This window comes from Pelobates fuscus, chromosome 6, assembly GCF_036172605.1.
Source record: "Pelobates fuscus isolate aPelFus1 chromosome 6, aPelFus1.pri, whole genome shotgun sequence".
In the NCBI taxonomy this organism is placed as follows: domain Eukaryota; kingdom Metazoa; phylum Chordata; class Amphibia; order Anura; family Pelobatidae; genus Pelobates; species Pelobates fuscus.
This window is the reverse complement of record NC_086322.1, coordinates 97,384,311-97,400,666: the sequence shown is the minus strand read 5'-3', so window position 1 is coordinate 97,400,666 and position 16,356 is coordinate 97,384,311. Positions and strand designations below refer to the sequence as shown.

Genomic DNA, 16,356 nt, shown 5'->3' with positions numbered 1-16,356 from the left:
AAATTAAAACACAAACACCCATGCAATGCTTACTTTCAACTGTTGGTACTTTTTGTAAAAATGAAAAACATACTTATGGAAACTGGAAGATTTTCATTCCCATCTTCTTCCTCAGAAACATCTGATCTCCCACTGTGGACAAGAGTAGCCTCCACATTTTCACTTTTTTGTGCTTTTTGTAAGGTCTCCGATTCATCTTTATCCTGAAAATAAATAAATAAATTATACAGGGGGGGGGGGAAAAAAAACGACATTTAAACCCCCTTCCCCCCGATGCCAAAGCCAAGATGTACGGACACAAAAACTACCTTTCAACGAGACTGGACAAGACAGACCACCGAGCTCAGCAGCCCATGGCTCGTTTATTAGTAAAGACACGGTATATGCGAAATATACAAACAAAAATGCACCAAAAATGCATTTTGAAACCTTAATACCGTACAGAAAAGCTGTGAAAAACCAGGATATTTGCATACGGTTACCCCCCTCCCGTTTACATTCTGTATCCCAATATACCACTCAAAAATCTGAAAAATGACAAAGAATTTACAAAAAAAAGGACATTTAAAACCTTATTTCCTTATAAGATCTAATAGAGAGAGAAACATTTTAACAAACCAGAAGAGATAGAAATCAGTATTTTAAGATATTAAATGTGTGTCGTTTGAGAAAGTAGAATGCTTTATAATATAGCAGTAGAACAAAGTTTGATCACAATGATGTAGTAATGAACTACCATGGACACCCAGTTTTGAACTCAACACTTGAAACATGTTTAACCTGCTGGCCTACAGACTATAAGTCCAATTTCCATTGACCCACAGGAAAACATTAAAATGGAATACCAGACTGAATTTTGTAAAAAATAAATAAATACACTACGGCCTTTGCTCAGTATACATATAGTACAGTACATCATAACTAGGTCTTCACAAATCAAAGAACCAAAATACACCAAGTTCAAGATATAAATACTACATATAGAAAGGTTTTCCCACTGTCATGTTTTAAAAGGTGGATGTATTTAATGTGATAAAAACTATTTAGATAATTCACTAAAGAAAAATGTTCAGGTACTCAAAACTTACAGAATCATTCACTAAATAGAAAAATGTTGAAAATACAAAGTGAATTTCAAATTTAATGCCAAAATAGACACATTGGAAAAATACTCATGTCATCTATGCTTTCTACTTTAGTCTTCATTTTGAAATACAAGCAACTCACTTTAGTAAATGATCCTGTAGGTTTTCATTTCAACGCTGACTAAGGAATACTGTAGCTTGAAATGTTAAGGATAACAGTTGTCTGGCTTAGACAACTGATATTCTATAGCAGCCAGAAAGCTTAAAGTTAATTGACACCAGTATAAAGATTAAATATACATACTTTATCTTCATCATCCATATGTCCAGGAGCTGAGCTTTCTTCATCTTCAACTGTTTTCTGAGCCTAAAAGAATAAAGTTTTGTTTTTTTATTGCTTTCTGAAAGCAGATCACTCAATTCCCTCCTTCCCCAAAATTAAGCATTTTATAAATATAACATCTTCATGATGCGTTCATGAAGACTGTGCTGGAATTTCATTAAAATGCCAATGCAGTCAAAAGTTATAAGACAAATGTTGATAAAAGGAAAGGTAGAGCTTGACAAACCTTGACAAGAGATGGAGCTACCATTGTCAAGTTTTACTAGCAACAGCTGTGGGAATAAGATAAGACCTGATCTCACTCATTCTGAGATAATATCTATGGAGGATCATGCAGTCTTGTGGGATCCTCAGTAGACAGTTATATAATCTTGTGCATGTACAGGAGTGAAGCACTGACATGGGCTCATAGTTGATAAAGCACCAGGAGCTGATGATTTAAGACAACAGTGAGTGCAAGGGACGGCATCAGGCAAGTACACTGCAACACCGGGCCACCGCACACCAAGCACAAATGTCACCATTAGAGGGGTCTTTGAAAAATATGCAGAGACTCCAGAAAGTGACAGAACCATTCTAGCCGGAATATCCTGTCGTTAATACACAAATTGTATATAAAGAAGAACAACTTAACCTACATCACAATTTTCACTATCAGTATATGTGTGGATGTATTCTGTGATGCTACCCATTTAAATTGTTGTATTTTATGGTTGTACGAATATATTTTCAATATATTTCCGGGCTCTCATGTTTTGAGTGCTACATTACGTTACATCCATATAATGTATATAGCCCACTCCCAGACCCCTGTTCCTGTGTGTTCAACTAGTCTGGTTACAAATACTTGTCTGTTAGTCCACCCACTGTACAGTGCAGCATAAATTGTTGGCGCTTTATAAAAAATAATAATACTATGAAATCCTTTAAACAAAATATATAGTAAAAATAATATGTTCACTAATGTACTCACAATGATTTGCTCATGCATTTACAGCAACACCACATCATTAAAGAATGTACTCGGCAAACAAAAAACATTACACAAAACTTTGCAAAAATTACTTTATATACACATGAAATATGCAATGTATAGTAGGCTTTCAACCTCTTTGGTAAAAGACTGGAAGACTCCAACAGCATCTGACGTCCGCTTGCATCTGTCTTGAAGTGCAGAGCTGTTACTGTCCAGGTCCTGCATAAGTCTGAAGAATGCCAACTCATTAAACAAGACGTCAGAAATCTCCAACAGAAGATCTTCACCACAGTCCTTCAGTTTTCTACTGCTGAATTTTGCAAGTGAATCCTGTAAAAAACAAAAACCCATAATATTCTCTGCTTCAAATAAATATTTATGACAGAAAATAGAAGTAACAATGTCAACTTTTTCCAATCAGTCCACACTTCCTTTATACGATTTATATTTCTCAATCCAATAATGAGATAGTTCATAGTCATATTTGACCCTCTAAAATGATTTGGATTCACACACTACAAAAAGAATTTGTGGTTTTCTTTTTTTATATTACACTTTTTAATTTCATTCTTAATATCCATATTCAAGCCTAAGAAGTCAAAATGTTTAATAAAGGCATACCTGTAGAATGCTGCCAAGCTGCTTGTGGAAGAATTTCACAAATTCTTTGCTCTCATCATTTTGTTGTGTTAAGGTCAAAACCATTCGCCTGATAGATGTTAGCAGATTTGGTGAGCAAACTTCATCAATGTGTTCCTAAAAATAAAAATAAAAAATAAATTGCAATTAAACAGTTAAACCACAAAAGAAAAATTATAAATAAAAATTACTTCAAATAAAATTATACCTGGACAATTAAAAATAATTAAAAATAGATTAGTGCACTTCTTACCTGCACTAGCTTTAAGGTTTTCGAATGCCAACGAGGAGGTTTTGCTTCCAAAATTAAAGACCAGGTAAATGAAGGTGGAAAAGAGATAATTTTGCCTGTCATTACCCTTGATGTTAGCAAATTCCACAGCAGAAAGGGGAATTAATATTATGCATTTGAAAACAAGTCAACATGTGCAAAAAAAAAAATCAAAAAAAAATTGCAAGCTGTTAGGCATATTGACCAAATTAATATAAAATAAGGGGTTGGGTGGTGAGATTCACCACCTTCCCCTTTAGTGGAGCGCTGGGTGGCCATCGATTCGTATGCACGAACACGTGGCGGAGGCCATCTTGTTTTGTTGACTGCATCCAGCGGCGTTTGGTCGTCGAGCGTATGGAACTATTTTCGGATCCTCAACGGCCTGAACACTGCTGAGACTTCCAGGATCACTTAGCTTTGTTTCAAACCATCCGAAAGAGGCGGTGTTTGGTGAAACCCAACTCCCAGAACAAGGGGCACACGTCTAGCTTTCCCACAAACCGTTCTTTGAGACTTTTCATTAAATTGAAAATCCACGAAATAGACCGGCTGCAGAGCACAGTTCTATGGAACTATTCTGGGGATATAACGTTTGTGGGGATATCATGTGTTTTGGGGGTACTTTTGGGGTTTTGTAATATGAGATAATTGGGTTAATACAGCATCTGACTTAATTATCTCCCAGGCACAGGGAATGTATTGTATGTCATGTGTGGGAGAGTTCCTTACATTGTAACTCTGTTATTATTGGATGTGGGCGTACCCCTTGCTTGTGGACTTGCATAAAAGACCAGTTTTACCTTTAACAGAGCCTTTCCTCGTGTTTGTAGGGACTTGCTATACATGCTATAACCACTAGCTCTTATAAGAGCTTCACAGCTATACCTACTCTTCACTGCTTGGATTGATGATGGGGAATACTTCAGCGATCTCTACTCTAGGGGGAAAAGTAAGTCTCTGTCGGCGGAAACCTCTCCACCAGCAAGGTGGCAGTTACATTAATGAATCGTTGAGAAATATTCAAAATTATAATGCAACATGGACACCAGAAGATATATTGTTATCCTGTAAAGTAGAGGTGAAACAAAGTTCATTTTAAAAACCAAGACTTTACAAATACCAATTCCCAAGCTATAAGTTTGGGGGGTCTCTTCAGTCCAAGACGGGAGGAATGACAGTGGAGACGTTTAAAATATATGGAGTATGCCATGTCTCTGCTAACACATAGAATTTTTTGTCTACAGAAGACTTTAACCAGAAAACGCTAATGCTTGGTAATGTGTTTCTACCACAAAATGTTCAATATAAAAAAGGGATATCTAGGCACCAAAACAACTTTAGCTTAATGAAGCAGTTTTGGTGTATGGATCATGCCTCTGCAGTCCCACTGCTCTATTATCTGCCATCTAGGATTTAAATTCCTTTGTTTATTCTAATGCACACCTGACCTCACCTAGCTGTAACTCACAGTGTGTTTAATTTAGAACTTTATTTTGTCTCCTGCTCTGTTAAACTTTAATCACACACAGGAAGCTCCTGCAGGCTTTTAACAGAGCAGGGGATGATCTCTAACTTCCTTATTACATTACATTGCACTTTACAGGAAATCTATTTTGAGACTGTTGTGGCATGATCTATACACCAAAAGCATTCCATTAAGATAACTTTTTTTTTGTGCCAAGTTTCCCTTTAAAGGTATAACTAAATGTTTTTTACCACAATTATAATGTTGGGTGGATTAATTAAGAATGTATGAGAATTATGTTCATGTTGCTTTATCAAATATCTGTTGTATATTACAATATTGCCTATATTAGAAAAGCTAGTATAACATGTGATATATATAGTGTGCATTGCTACTATAGTCAACAACATCACAATTGCTCTATTCATTCATTGCATTTCTATATATTGACTGCTCTCAGCAGGAAAGGGTTAAAGGAACACATAGCGTTAGAAATACAAATATAACGCTACAATGTGCACATGTTCTTAATTTACTAGGCCCACCTTCCCCACTGCAAGCACAAAAGTATTAAAATAAAAAAAATAAAAAAAAACTTTTAACACTCAACTTTTTCCAGCATCAAGGATCCCTTGGCACAGGCTCGTTTCTCTCTTGTGGTGTCACGCCGATGGAGGACCTGATGGGCATGCGTGGCAAGTGTCGTGCACACAAAGCTTCCCCCATTGTACAGATGTTCATGGGTTAATTTCAGTTTAACTTTTAAGAACAGTGCTCCTACAAGTAGTACTATGAATTTAATAGAATACTTTGGCCTCTAAAGATGGTGGGTGATATAATATATGTAGACAGATACCTGTGGCTGGCTATCTGATCCAAACCGAACAAACGGGAAGAGACGAAACTGTGACACTGAGTGACTTAGCTGAATCACTATAACTAAAGAAATGGAGGCAACATTCCGTAGCAAGCTGGGACAAAAGAGGCCATCTTCAAATGCAGTGGGTAAAGTTTTAACTTGTTACCAATATACATTTAGTTTATCCAAGAGAGAGAGACACTGAATGTTTAAAACATATATATAATTCTTTAAAGTTGGAATCAAAACTGAATTAAAGAGATTCTCCCAACAGACTAATTCTAATTTTTGTCATAACCTTATGAGTTAGTCTCCTATATGGAAACAAAAGTTTGGCAGGGAAAATAAGGATTGGCTTCTGTTAACTTTTAAATGTTCGAGGGACTAACAACTCCCTGACGTTATGGCGTGCTATGCAGTCCTACAAAAGAAAGGCTTTAACGATGCTAGGATGGGTCCAATCTGAGATCAGGGAACCTGTCTGGCAAACAGGCAGACCCCCTGCAGCCAATCCAGCTGATTTAAGTCATGTGATTGCAGTGACAGTGATCATATGACTCGGATCAACTGAATTAGCTGCTTTACTGCAGTAAAAGCCAAAAGTATTATGTGATTCACAGTTAAAACTTCAGGAAGAACTTGGAAAATAAAGTTTCTAAACTTCTCACACTTATTTTATTCATATTAATTACATGTCATGCATGAATATTTGATGTGAAATTAAAGCCTTATTTCTCCTGAACAAAATTATATATAACAAGTGTGGGTGCACTTGTGGTTGAATAGACATAGTTCAAATTCTAGTTTTGTTTTGGTTCAGAACTTGGACAATTGCCTCTGTCATTAATGGGTTAATGCCATCTGTCTAGGACATAACGGTGTAGCATTTTTTTTAGAATTTATGCCTTGAAAAAAACATTTCAACCTCTGCTTGCTGGGTGAAATCGCATGCTTAAATGTCCCTGTTCTACTTGAATCCACATCTACTTGATTAGCTGCTTTGTGGTAAAGGGACACTATAGTCACCAAAACAACTTTAGCTTAACCCCTTAAGGACCAAACTTCTGGAATAAAAGGGAATCATGACATGTCACACATGTCATGTGTCCTTAAGGGGTTAAAGGAAAACTATAGTGTTAGGAATACAAACTCTGTGAAACTGCAGGAAGTGCCACCAGAGGCAATATTAACACTCAAAAAATGAAAATGTTTTACCTTGCAGGGTTAAGGGAACATGGGCACTGCACCCAGTTCAATAACATGAAGTGGTCTGGGTGCCTATAGGGTCCCTTTAATGAAGCAGTATTGGTGTATAGATCATGCCCGTGCAGATAAAATATTCTAAAATAAGTCAGCATCAGATCGAAAATACATTTATTTCCCCACGCAGGTTGAGCAAGTCTCGAACAGGGCAGGTGTGGCAAGGGCTGCATAAATAGAAACAAGTGACTTAACTCCTAAATGACAGCGATGTGAGCAATGAAACTTCAGAGGCATGATCTATACACAAAGTTTCATTAGCTAGTTATTTTAGTGACCAGCTAATCAGTTCATTTAACTTTCATTAGGAAGATATCTCCTCTTTATTAGATCCTTACCTCACAAAATAAATAACTAAATACTGATCCCACCGACCATAACTTCTGAAAAAACTAACTACCAATAAAATCACTAAAGATCTGCATTTGAAACCCCAAAGAGCATATAAAGATTAAAAGGAAGGACTATGTTGTCTTATGGTAAAGCCTGAGATTAGCAATAAGTCAAAGTTCTGCCGTTAACGTTTGTCCAACCCCAGCAGTCATAATAATTTACAGCTGTGGGATTGAGGCTCTGTCTATGGAGGATCCTGCATTGTGGTATCCTACATAGACCTCACTGTTGCACTCACGCTTGAAGAGTCAGCAGTTGAGGATCTGCTGGACAAAGATGGTGGTGGCCACAAGGGACAGCTTGAGGTAAGTAAATCTTGCTCCCCCACCACCCCAAAGCCACCGGATGTGTCATTTTGGGGTCCTTGTGAAAAATAAGTAAAATCCATGAAAGAGACAGGTCCTCTATACCTGTATACAGAGTAGAATGATGTATCAAAATTATTTGTAGGGGGGCGGGGGCCGGGCCGCCGAGCTGAGCGGACGTGGTGAACCTCGGCTCCGCAACAAATCTTTAATAACCAGCTTATACTTACCCCCTTTTACCTGAAACAACCTTAAGCAGATGTCGGTTGACAAGGGGAACACAAGCAACAGACTTTTGAGCTGATGTCGGCTCCCGTCCGGCTGGTGGCACCGATGGGCGGGCTGATGAGTCTACGGCCTGCTGTGAGGCTCTGACGGGAGAAACGGGCAATCTCCCGTGCTTGGTCCGGCAGGACCTCTCTCACGCCTATCCAGGGCCCCGTTCTTCCCCCTGTGGGCCGGGGGGGTTATCCCGGCCCCCACCAGGTACGCAATGCACACTCATGGTATCCGGGCAGAGAAGAAACCAGCCTGGGCCCACATGGACAAGCCAAGATGGCCACCACGTCTATTATAAGATGGAGTGTAGCGGCTGCACCCCCTGGGCAGCGGTTGTGTGCACTTCTGGGGGTCACATGTTGGCTATGATGGCAGACAGCGCAACCTCTCCGTTTTCCCCATCCACCGTAAGACAGCTCAACACCTAAGCTGGGAGACATCTCGGAGCATTGTCCACATCATCCAAGGTTTCACCCTCCATTGTTTATGACCGCACTGGCGGATATATGAGGACTTGACCGGGACTCTGACATAGCCCATACTTGGGGGAATAATGGACATGGGGCACAAGCCCTACCCTCTGCCCAGGGTTGATGCCAGCAGACCAACAGGTAGAGACATAATCCTGGCTGACAAAGCACTCAAACAACTCGGCGTGAACTACACAGGACCAGGTCCCAGTCAGGACACCGGCTGATCCAGCGCGGACACGGGAGCGATCAAGCTGCTGTTTGCCACCTAAACTTAAATTTACAGCAGACTATTGCATAATCCTTGTTATTTTACATTTCTTTTTGTATTTCTTACAGTTTAATTGAATTCTGCAATTTCTCACTTGTAACACGTATATCTTCAGAGTCTGCATGTACATTACAACCAGGCCAGTCCAGTGCTCTGCTGTCCCTTGGTGGTTACACTGCGCCACGGTATCGCACGTTAGCGAGGGCCCACATAATCTATGCCGGTCCTGTCTCAGCTACCTAGTCAGTCACATATGCAGTAAATGTCGACCCATGACACCTGATTTAGCTCACTCACTAAACTATCAGACAGAACTACTAAGCTTGTTCAGGCATCCTCAACAACGTTACTCTTGTCATGTGGGCAGCTATTTCTCTGTAGTTTATAGCGACTGGCACCAGAGTGTACCTACGCTAACCAGTTAAGCATGATAATACCATTTGTTTAATATGAGCATGATACCCAACACTCACTATCAGCTTGTTATACCCTATGCTAGCAGTAGGAAGCGTCAGCTAATCGTTAATCATCTTTCATAGCACAGTCAAATGTTAAACCATATAATCGTTCATGCACACGTAATGACATAACATACTACTGACTTTTGACTTTAAAAATGTCCACAGTTCCTCATGCCATGCAACTGTGATTCTCTGTCTCTGAAAACTCTGGCAACAGCTGTTGTGACATTGCTAGACCACATGTTATGCGTTTTATCAATGCACGAAAAATAAAGAATTAAAAAAAAATATTTGTAGGGGAAAGTACTAAAACAGTAAATCAGCAGGTGCATTCCATTATAGCTTTATTTCAATTCCTTCAGTAGTAGAATTTTGCAACGCAATTGCGCTTTATACATGCTCAGTGCGCACAAATAGGTAAACAATTGCAACCCCCTAAAACCCATAGGTTGGTAACTAGTTTATTAAATACTGTGATGCAATCTCAAAATATTATTCAGCTATATGATTGTGTTAGTTATAATTCAAATAATACTACATTACAATACCAATACAAAATTACATGTTAGATCAATAAGTATGTAGATAGTAAGTTATACATATACATGAGCAAACACTTGCCCAAATGCTTTAACATACTAACAGTAACAACCTTTCAATCAGTTTGTTTCATCATACACACAAACATTGATTTTATACAAAGTAAGGCCCTTGCATAAAATCAGATGATTATTTCAATAAGGTCAGTCACATGCTACACAAAGCATTCATTCCAATTTGAAAATAAATTTCCAAACGTTCTGGTGTCCTATACAGATGCAGAAAGTGGGACAGGATGGTGTGGGTGGATGTAAATATGCATGAGTTACTGCATACCTTACACACAAATCTAAGTATGTCGGCATTTATTAATTTGCATTGAAACATGCACAATAAACCGGATCAATTATAATAAACAGCAAAAACAGAATATTCAAGGATATCATTTTTCAATGTAGGGTAATCGCTGCTTGATCCAATGATTAATCTGACTGCCATTCTGGGGTCATAAAGGAATTTTGTTCCACTAGTTTGTTGCAAAATTGGAAGTGCTTCAAACTGGTTTTTTTTTGCCTTCTTTTAAATCAACAGCAAAAAACAAATGTGAGGAAGGCTGAACTTGATGGATGCAAGTCTCTTTTTTCAGCTATATAACCATGTAACAGTCACCTACACTACATATCCTTTCCCCGATCTTCCCCTAAATCCTCCTGACTTCATTGTTTTGTTACTTCATTTTGTGTTTGTTATTGTTGCAGACATGACCGTATCTACAGATCCTCATATGACAGGGCATACAAACAAGCATATCTAGATTAGATTAGATTAAACATAAACCTTGCTGCCTAGAATACGTAGCAAACCATTTTAGATCACATCTATGTAAGTCTGATTGTGCTGTATGCAATGTAGCATGGCTTTCCAAAAATAAAGAATTCTAAACATAAATATACACATTAAAAATACCATAAAAACTCACTAACTTTCTTTCTGCAAGGTTTTTTTTGTTAAGAAAAAAAAAAAGCATCTTAAGAGTGAATTAAAATAAAGAGGGAAAATCCCTCAAAACCTAGGTATAAATATTAGACACCAAGCACTAAAGCTACTACATCTTAGTGTAATAATTCTAGTGATTAAAGACATTGTGCCCACTGTCTGTTGTTTCACACAAGCTACAATGTTCACATTTGTCAATCTTTCCATTTGTCAGTCAGACTGCTTCTATTGGGTCAGAATGATCTCAAAAGAGGAGGGATAGCTGATTGGAAGAGATTGCTCAAATCTGGGTTACTGGTAGTTTTAAGTATTTAAAAAGAAAAAAAATAACTTGCCCCTCACCTTCAAAAATGGGATGACTTCCTTCATAATTGCTTTTATTTGTCGATCAAGCTGCTGAGTATCAATGCGTGGGCAGGGAACCATAGAAGCGTCATCTCCTGATTGTTCAGCATTGGCGCTTTCCGGGTCAGTTGGACCATCTTAAATGCAAGCAAAACATAAATTGGCTAGTTCACTCTATTGGTAATCGAGAGACTACTGTTCATCCATGATTAGAAAGTGGAATCAAATTACCTTCCTTAAAGAGACACTATAGTCACAGAAAACAACTAGCTTAATTAAGCAGTTTTGGTGTATAGATAATGCCCCTGCAAATGCCGCTTTATTAAGTTAGAGTTGTTTTGGTGACTGTAGTGTCACTTTAATGGATTATATATTTTATTCTGCATAATTACTCTGGAATAACATGTTAATACTGAAAAATTTATCTGTATTCATAAGTAAACATGTTCCTATGGGCCCAGGGCTATATAAGAGACAAACGTGTCCCGAACTTGGAGCCCTGGAACACGGACTTACAAAGGAGTCACAGCCATTAGAGAATTTCAACAGCTAATAGCAAGCAGCCATGGTTTCTACGATTCGGATGAGAACTACAACATTTCTGTAAGCACCCAATGTCTGTAAGAATCTTTGGGGGAAGGGATTGCATCTTTCTTTTTTCCTCCCACTTTAAAGGGACACTATAGTCACCAGAACAACTACAGCTTGTTGAATTTGTTCTGGTGAGTAGAATCATTACCTTCAGGCTTTTTGCTGTAAACACTGTCTTTTCAGAGAAAATGCAGTGTTTACATTACAGCCTTGTGAGAACTTCCCTGGCCACTCCTCAGATGGCGGTTAGAGATCTTCCTGGGTCATGGCTGCCTAAAATGCATCCAAACATTCAGTATCTCCTCCCTCTGCATGCAGACACTGAACTTTCCTTATAGAGATTCATTGATTCAATTCATCACTATGAGGAGATGCTTATTGACCAGGGCTGTGTTTGAATCGTGCTGGATCTGCCCCTGATCTGACTCCTGGTCAGTCTCAGCCAATCTTATGGGGAAGCATTGTGATTGGATCAGGCCACCACTTCTGATGATGTCAGCAGACAGCATGCAGATATACAGCTTCAGGCTTGAATACAGTAAGATTTTGCTATATTTATGGAGGCATAAGGAGCCCATGGGGGCTAGATGGTGGTTTTAACACTATAAGGTCAGGAATACAACATGTTTGTGTTCCTGACCCTATAGTAATCTTTTAAAGTAGAAAAACGTATGCAATACTTTATATCCTTTTGGTTGTATCTCGATACCATTTACTGTAGAGGGTATGGTATCTTTGGCAGATATATTATCTAAGAGCTAGGGTCTTTTTGGAGGGTTACCTGGACACCAGTTCCTTATTTGATTAGACAACGGAGTGCTGACATTTGTTTATTTTTAGACTGTCTGTATTTTATATGCCTTTCTTTCAGACATTTGTATGCAAATATGTGAAAAGGCATATAAAGGTCAGTATAACATTCTTATCATGAGTCGAAATAATAAATGGAACACTTGAACATGGTTGAATAAGAAATGTTGTCTTGTTATAAACAAAGAACAGTTACACAGCCACAGTGTGCTGAAAAATTAATTTTCACAAATCCCTGGTTTAATCACACATATTGTTCCTTAGTCAAAAGAAGCCCACATAAATGGAAGTTGCAGACATTATGGACAGAGGAGAACAAATTGTAGGCGTCCAGGAATTAAAAAAAAAATGTTGGAAAAAAATAAAAATCTAAATAAAGGCAAGTGGCAAAAATGGGAGTATAATCATTAAGATGCAAGGGGTATTAGTTAAAGGCAAACTAAAAGAAAAGAAAAAATGTATATATTTAAACAAACTTGACATAGCCACTTTAAAGTGTTAGACTCCGCAACAAAAGCATTTTGCATTATTACAACGTGCATTGTATAAACAACACAAGCTCACTCATATCTTACCAGTGCTACCATTTAAAATCAGAAAGGGGAAGAGGAAAATTATTTTTCAACAACATTTTTTACATTAATCATTTTTGATATAATATCCTATCTCGGGACACTATAGTCACCAGAACAACAGCAGCTTAATGTAGTAGTTCTAGTAAGTAAATTCAGTCCCAGCAGGTTTTTTTTTAGTAAACACTGTCTTTTCAGAGAAAAGGCAGTGTTTACATTGCAGTCTAGGGACATCTACAGTGGCCACTCCTCAGATGGCTACTAGAGGTGCTTCCTGGGGGAGTTCTGCACAGTGATGGCTAACCGACTTTTGGTCACCTGATGCTGGATTGGGGGGGGGGAGGGGGTGGGGGAGGGGGGGCATTATACGCTTGTGGTACTCGCCACGCACGCGCATTAGCGCCCACCCGGTCAAAGATGCAGTCTCGACCCAGTGCTAAGGGAGATAAGAGCTTGAATCAGGTGAGAGTTAAAAGGTGAGCGGGTAAGGGAGGGGGGGGACCAGTGAGCTCTATAGTGTCAAGAATACAACTTTCGATTTCTGACATTATAGAATCCCTTTAAGCTAAAGTTGTTTTAGTGCCTATAGTGTCCCTTTAACCTTATTATATCGCCCAGGACGACGGACAACCGGTCCTGTTACTTTCTGGTTTGTTTAGCTCAGTGAAGCTAAACTCAAGAGGCAGGCAATAGTCCAAAGCACCTGACTTGCAAAGACTTCTCATTGACCTTCATTGGAAAGTCTGTGATAGGACACACACAGAGTTTGGGATGGGTTGTATGGTTGCAGACTAGATTTTTTCCAAGCTGTTTTGAGATATACTCCCAATGTATAAAATATCAGAATTCAATGCAATTTAAAAAAAAAAAAAAAAAAAGCATAATTAAATGCATGCATGCATTTGACGTATATCTACTAAATAGTGAATATTTTTGAATTTGGATAGTGGAATGTCCCTTTAACTTCTGCTAGACTTTACACTTAGTAGTACTTATATTTTACTCCAAAAATTATCCTTTATGTTTTACTCACAATAATGTAGTTTTCCAAGTTCAATCCACTACACAACTCCGTAATGCCGTTTTAGGCAGTAAGCAGATTTTCAAAATGCAGTTAACATTAATTAGTAATTACCTCCCAAATTAGTAACAGAACGGTTAAGATTATTGCAGCAGTCAGCAGCTAAATTGTTTTCAGTCTCAAGTTTCATGCGGTCATAAGCTCTAATTCTTGCCAATGCTTGATCTAAATGAATCACTGTATTACCTGTGGGTAGAGGAACATGTGTATAATCCAAAATAGAATGCTTCTTGAAATCCACAAACAGATAGTGGCTTTAGTTATATTAGACACATCAAAAGGAAAAAAATCACATTCTAGAATTTACACTTATTAAAACATTGAACATTATCGATCGATTTTTTATTTCATGAGATGCTCCATTTTCTTTTAATTCTATATTAAAGAGAGGTCTAGTTGCAGAGGCCTTAATCCTTTCTTATTTACTTGGATTTCTTTAAAGCATTTTAATAAATTAAAATATAAGGTCTTCAGTAATCAAAGCTATTCTACATACTTTCTACATGATCAATAGAGGAAGGAAAAAGGGTACATTTGTCTCATATGCACCCCATATTGACGTACTGTCATACATAAACATTTCATTTGTGACATGGAAAGTTCATGAAATTAATATAATATCGGATTTCTATAACAGTGGAGATCTTCTATATTTTACAAATATCTTAATAAAAAATTATAATCTTCCTTTAAGTGAACGTTTTAATTATCTAAGACTTTAAAACTTACTTTCTCATACAAATTCAAGAGAAATGGATGTATGGGACAAATGTATTTCTTATTCTCCTAACTTCATTAAAAAAAAATATTACCATTCTATCATCAGAAAATAACATGGAGAAATCAAATTATATACATAAATAGGAACAAGACTTTGTATGCAAATATCCTATTCAAAGCTGGTTTACAGTCTGGTCAAATACTAGGACAGCTACCTATTGTATCAAACTGTAAGAACAAGATTATAAAATTAACTTACTGCTGGTATTTAGTTCCTTTGCATTTAAACAAAATAGATCATAAATAAAAAAAATATATATTTTGTATTTTTTTTATTTATTTATTTATATATTTTTTAAATCAGACCTATACTGGCAATACCTTATCAGGAACGATACACACTTCCATATTTGGTGGGAATGCGACTTACTGATTCCCCTCAAAACAAAGTTTACAGAGATTTACAGCGGCTTCTTCAAGTGTACAATGCGTTGTGGACTGTTTACTACTGTGTTAAAGGTATTTTGGCTACTTTTACATTGAGTGTGCCATTTTATTCTTTTTACTCCGTTATTCTTTTATTATTTTATTGCCTGGTATCCCGATTTTACTCCCAGCAAGAACTACTCAAGAAATCCTTAAGTGTCTGCTCTGGCAAATGTGAGTAATATGCTCTTATTCTTCAGGTTGATTTTATACAGTGAGCACTATTGTTTTTTTATTTTTTGGTTCACCCATCATTGAAACCATTCTTGACGTATCCTATAAGTGGGGATTGTACCACTGTAAGCCTTTCATACTAGAGCTGTTTTAAAGCTCTAAAAAAAACGTGAGTAGGACAATATATACTTTTATTCTTATTTTTATATTTTCTGGACATAATGCACCATTATCCTCTCCTCCTTTCCACATACGGACCACATCTGATATTCCAACAAGAAATTTTTCCTTGAACAAGTTTGTGATTGCTCCTCCAGAAAGTATATACCATCATCTTTAATTGCATATATATTTTAAAAAATTTTCATTTTATTTTTATTATTCTATTTATCTTATTTTATATATATTTGTATTTTGGTCTCTTATTCTATCCCATTTTTTAAGTATCTATCTACAGTAGAACTATTTAAGGCATCTTATGTTGGTTATATTATTCTCACCAGTGTCTTTTTAGAGTGGCGCTAATCCTCTACACTTTATATTTTGTACTTACCTCACATCTAATATTTTTAGTCAACCTGCCATGATTTGTTAGATGTTTTAGCCTTATTATTGAAGTTTTTCTCCCCCTACTATATTGTATCTGGTAAATGTTTGCTATGAATGTACATGTAATATTTTAAAAATCTCATTAAAGATTTAAACTTTTAAAAATATCTAAATTTCATGCATCACAAAAACATATGTTTGTTAAAATATATGGATAAGTAATCAATATAAAAGGGACACTATAGGCACCAAGACAACTTTAGCATGATAAAGCAGTTATGGTGTATAGTATATGCCTCTACAATGTCACTACTCAATTTTCTTCCATTTAGAATTTGAATCACATTGTTTCTACATCCCCTCTCTGCATGTGCTTTCCAGAACCGGCAGGAGTCTCCTCTGTGTGATTAAA

The 16,356-nt window shown here is 37.2% G+C and overlaps 1 protein-coding gene across 8 annotated transcripts in view; it reads right to left on the bottom strand.

The window, feature by feature from the left end:
* The window catches only part of PCM1 (pericentriolar material 1), a 118,442-nt gene that overhangs the window by 9,000 nt on the left and 93,086 nt on the right, over positions 1 to 16,356 (bottom strand). For 7 of the 8 annotated variants that reach the window (XM_063458067.1, XM_063458069.1, XM_063458068.1 and 4 more), the window contains 6 exons: positions 14,070 to 14,201; positions 10,959 to 11,098; positions 3,026 to 3,160; positions 2,537 to 2,734; positions 1,390 to 1,452; positions 74 to 203 (listed from right to left, as the gene is read on the bottom strand). In XM_063458067.1, coding sequence (XP_063314137.1) covers positions 74 to 203; positions 1,390 to 1,452; positions 2,537 to 2,734; positions 3,026 to 3,160; positions 10,959 to 11,098; positions 14,070 to 14,201 — 798 coding nt within the window. The remainder of the gene's footprint in view (positions 1 to 73; positions 204 to 1,389; positions 1,453 to 2,536; positions 2,735 to 3,025; positions 3,161 to 10,958; positions 11,099 to 14,069; positions 14,202 to 16,356) is intronic. The other variant, XM_063458073.1, reaches the window with a different exon arrangement.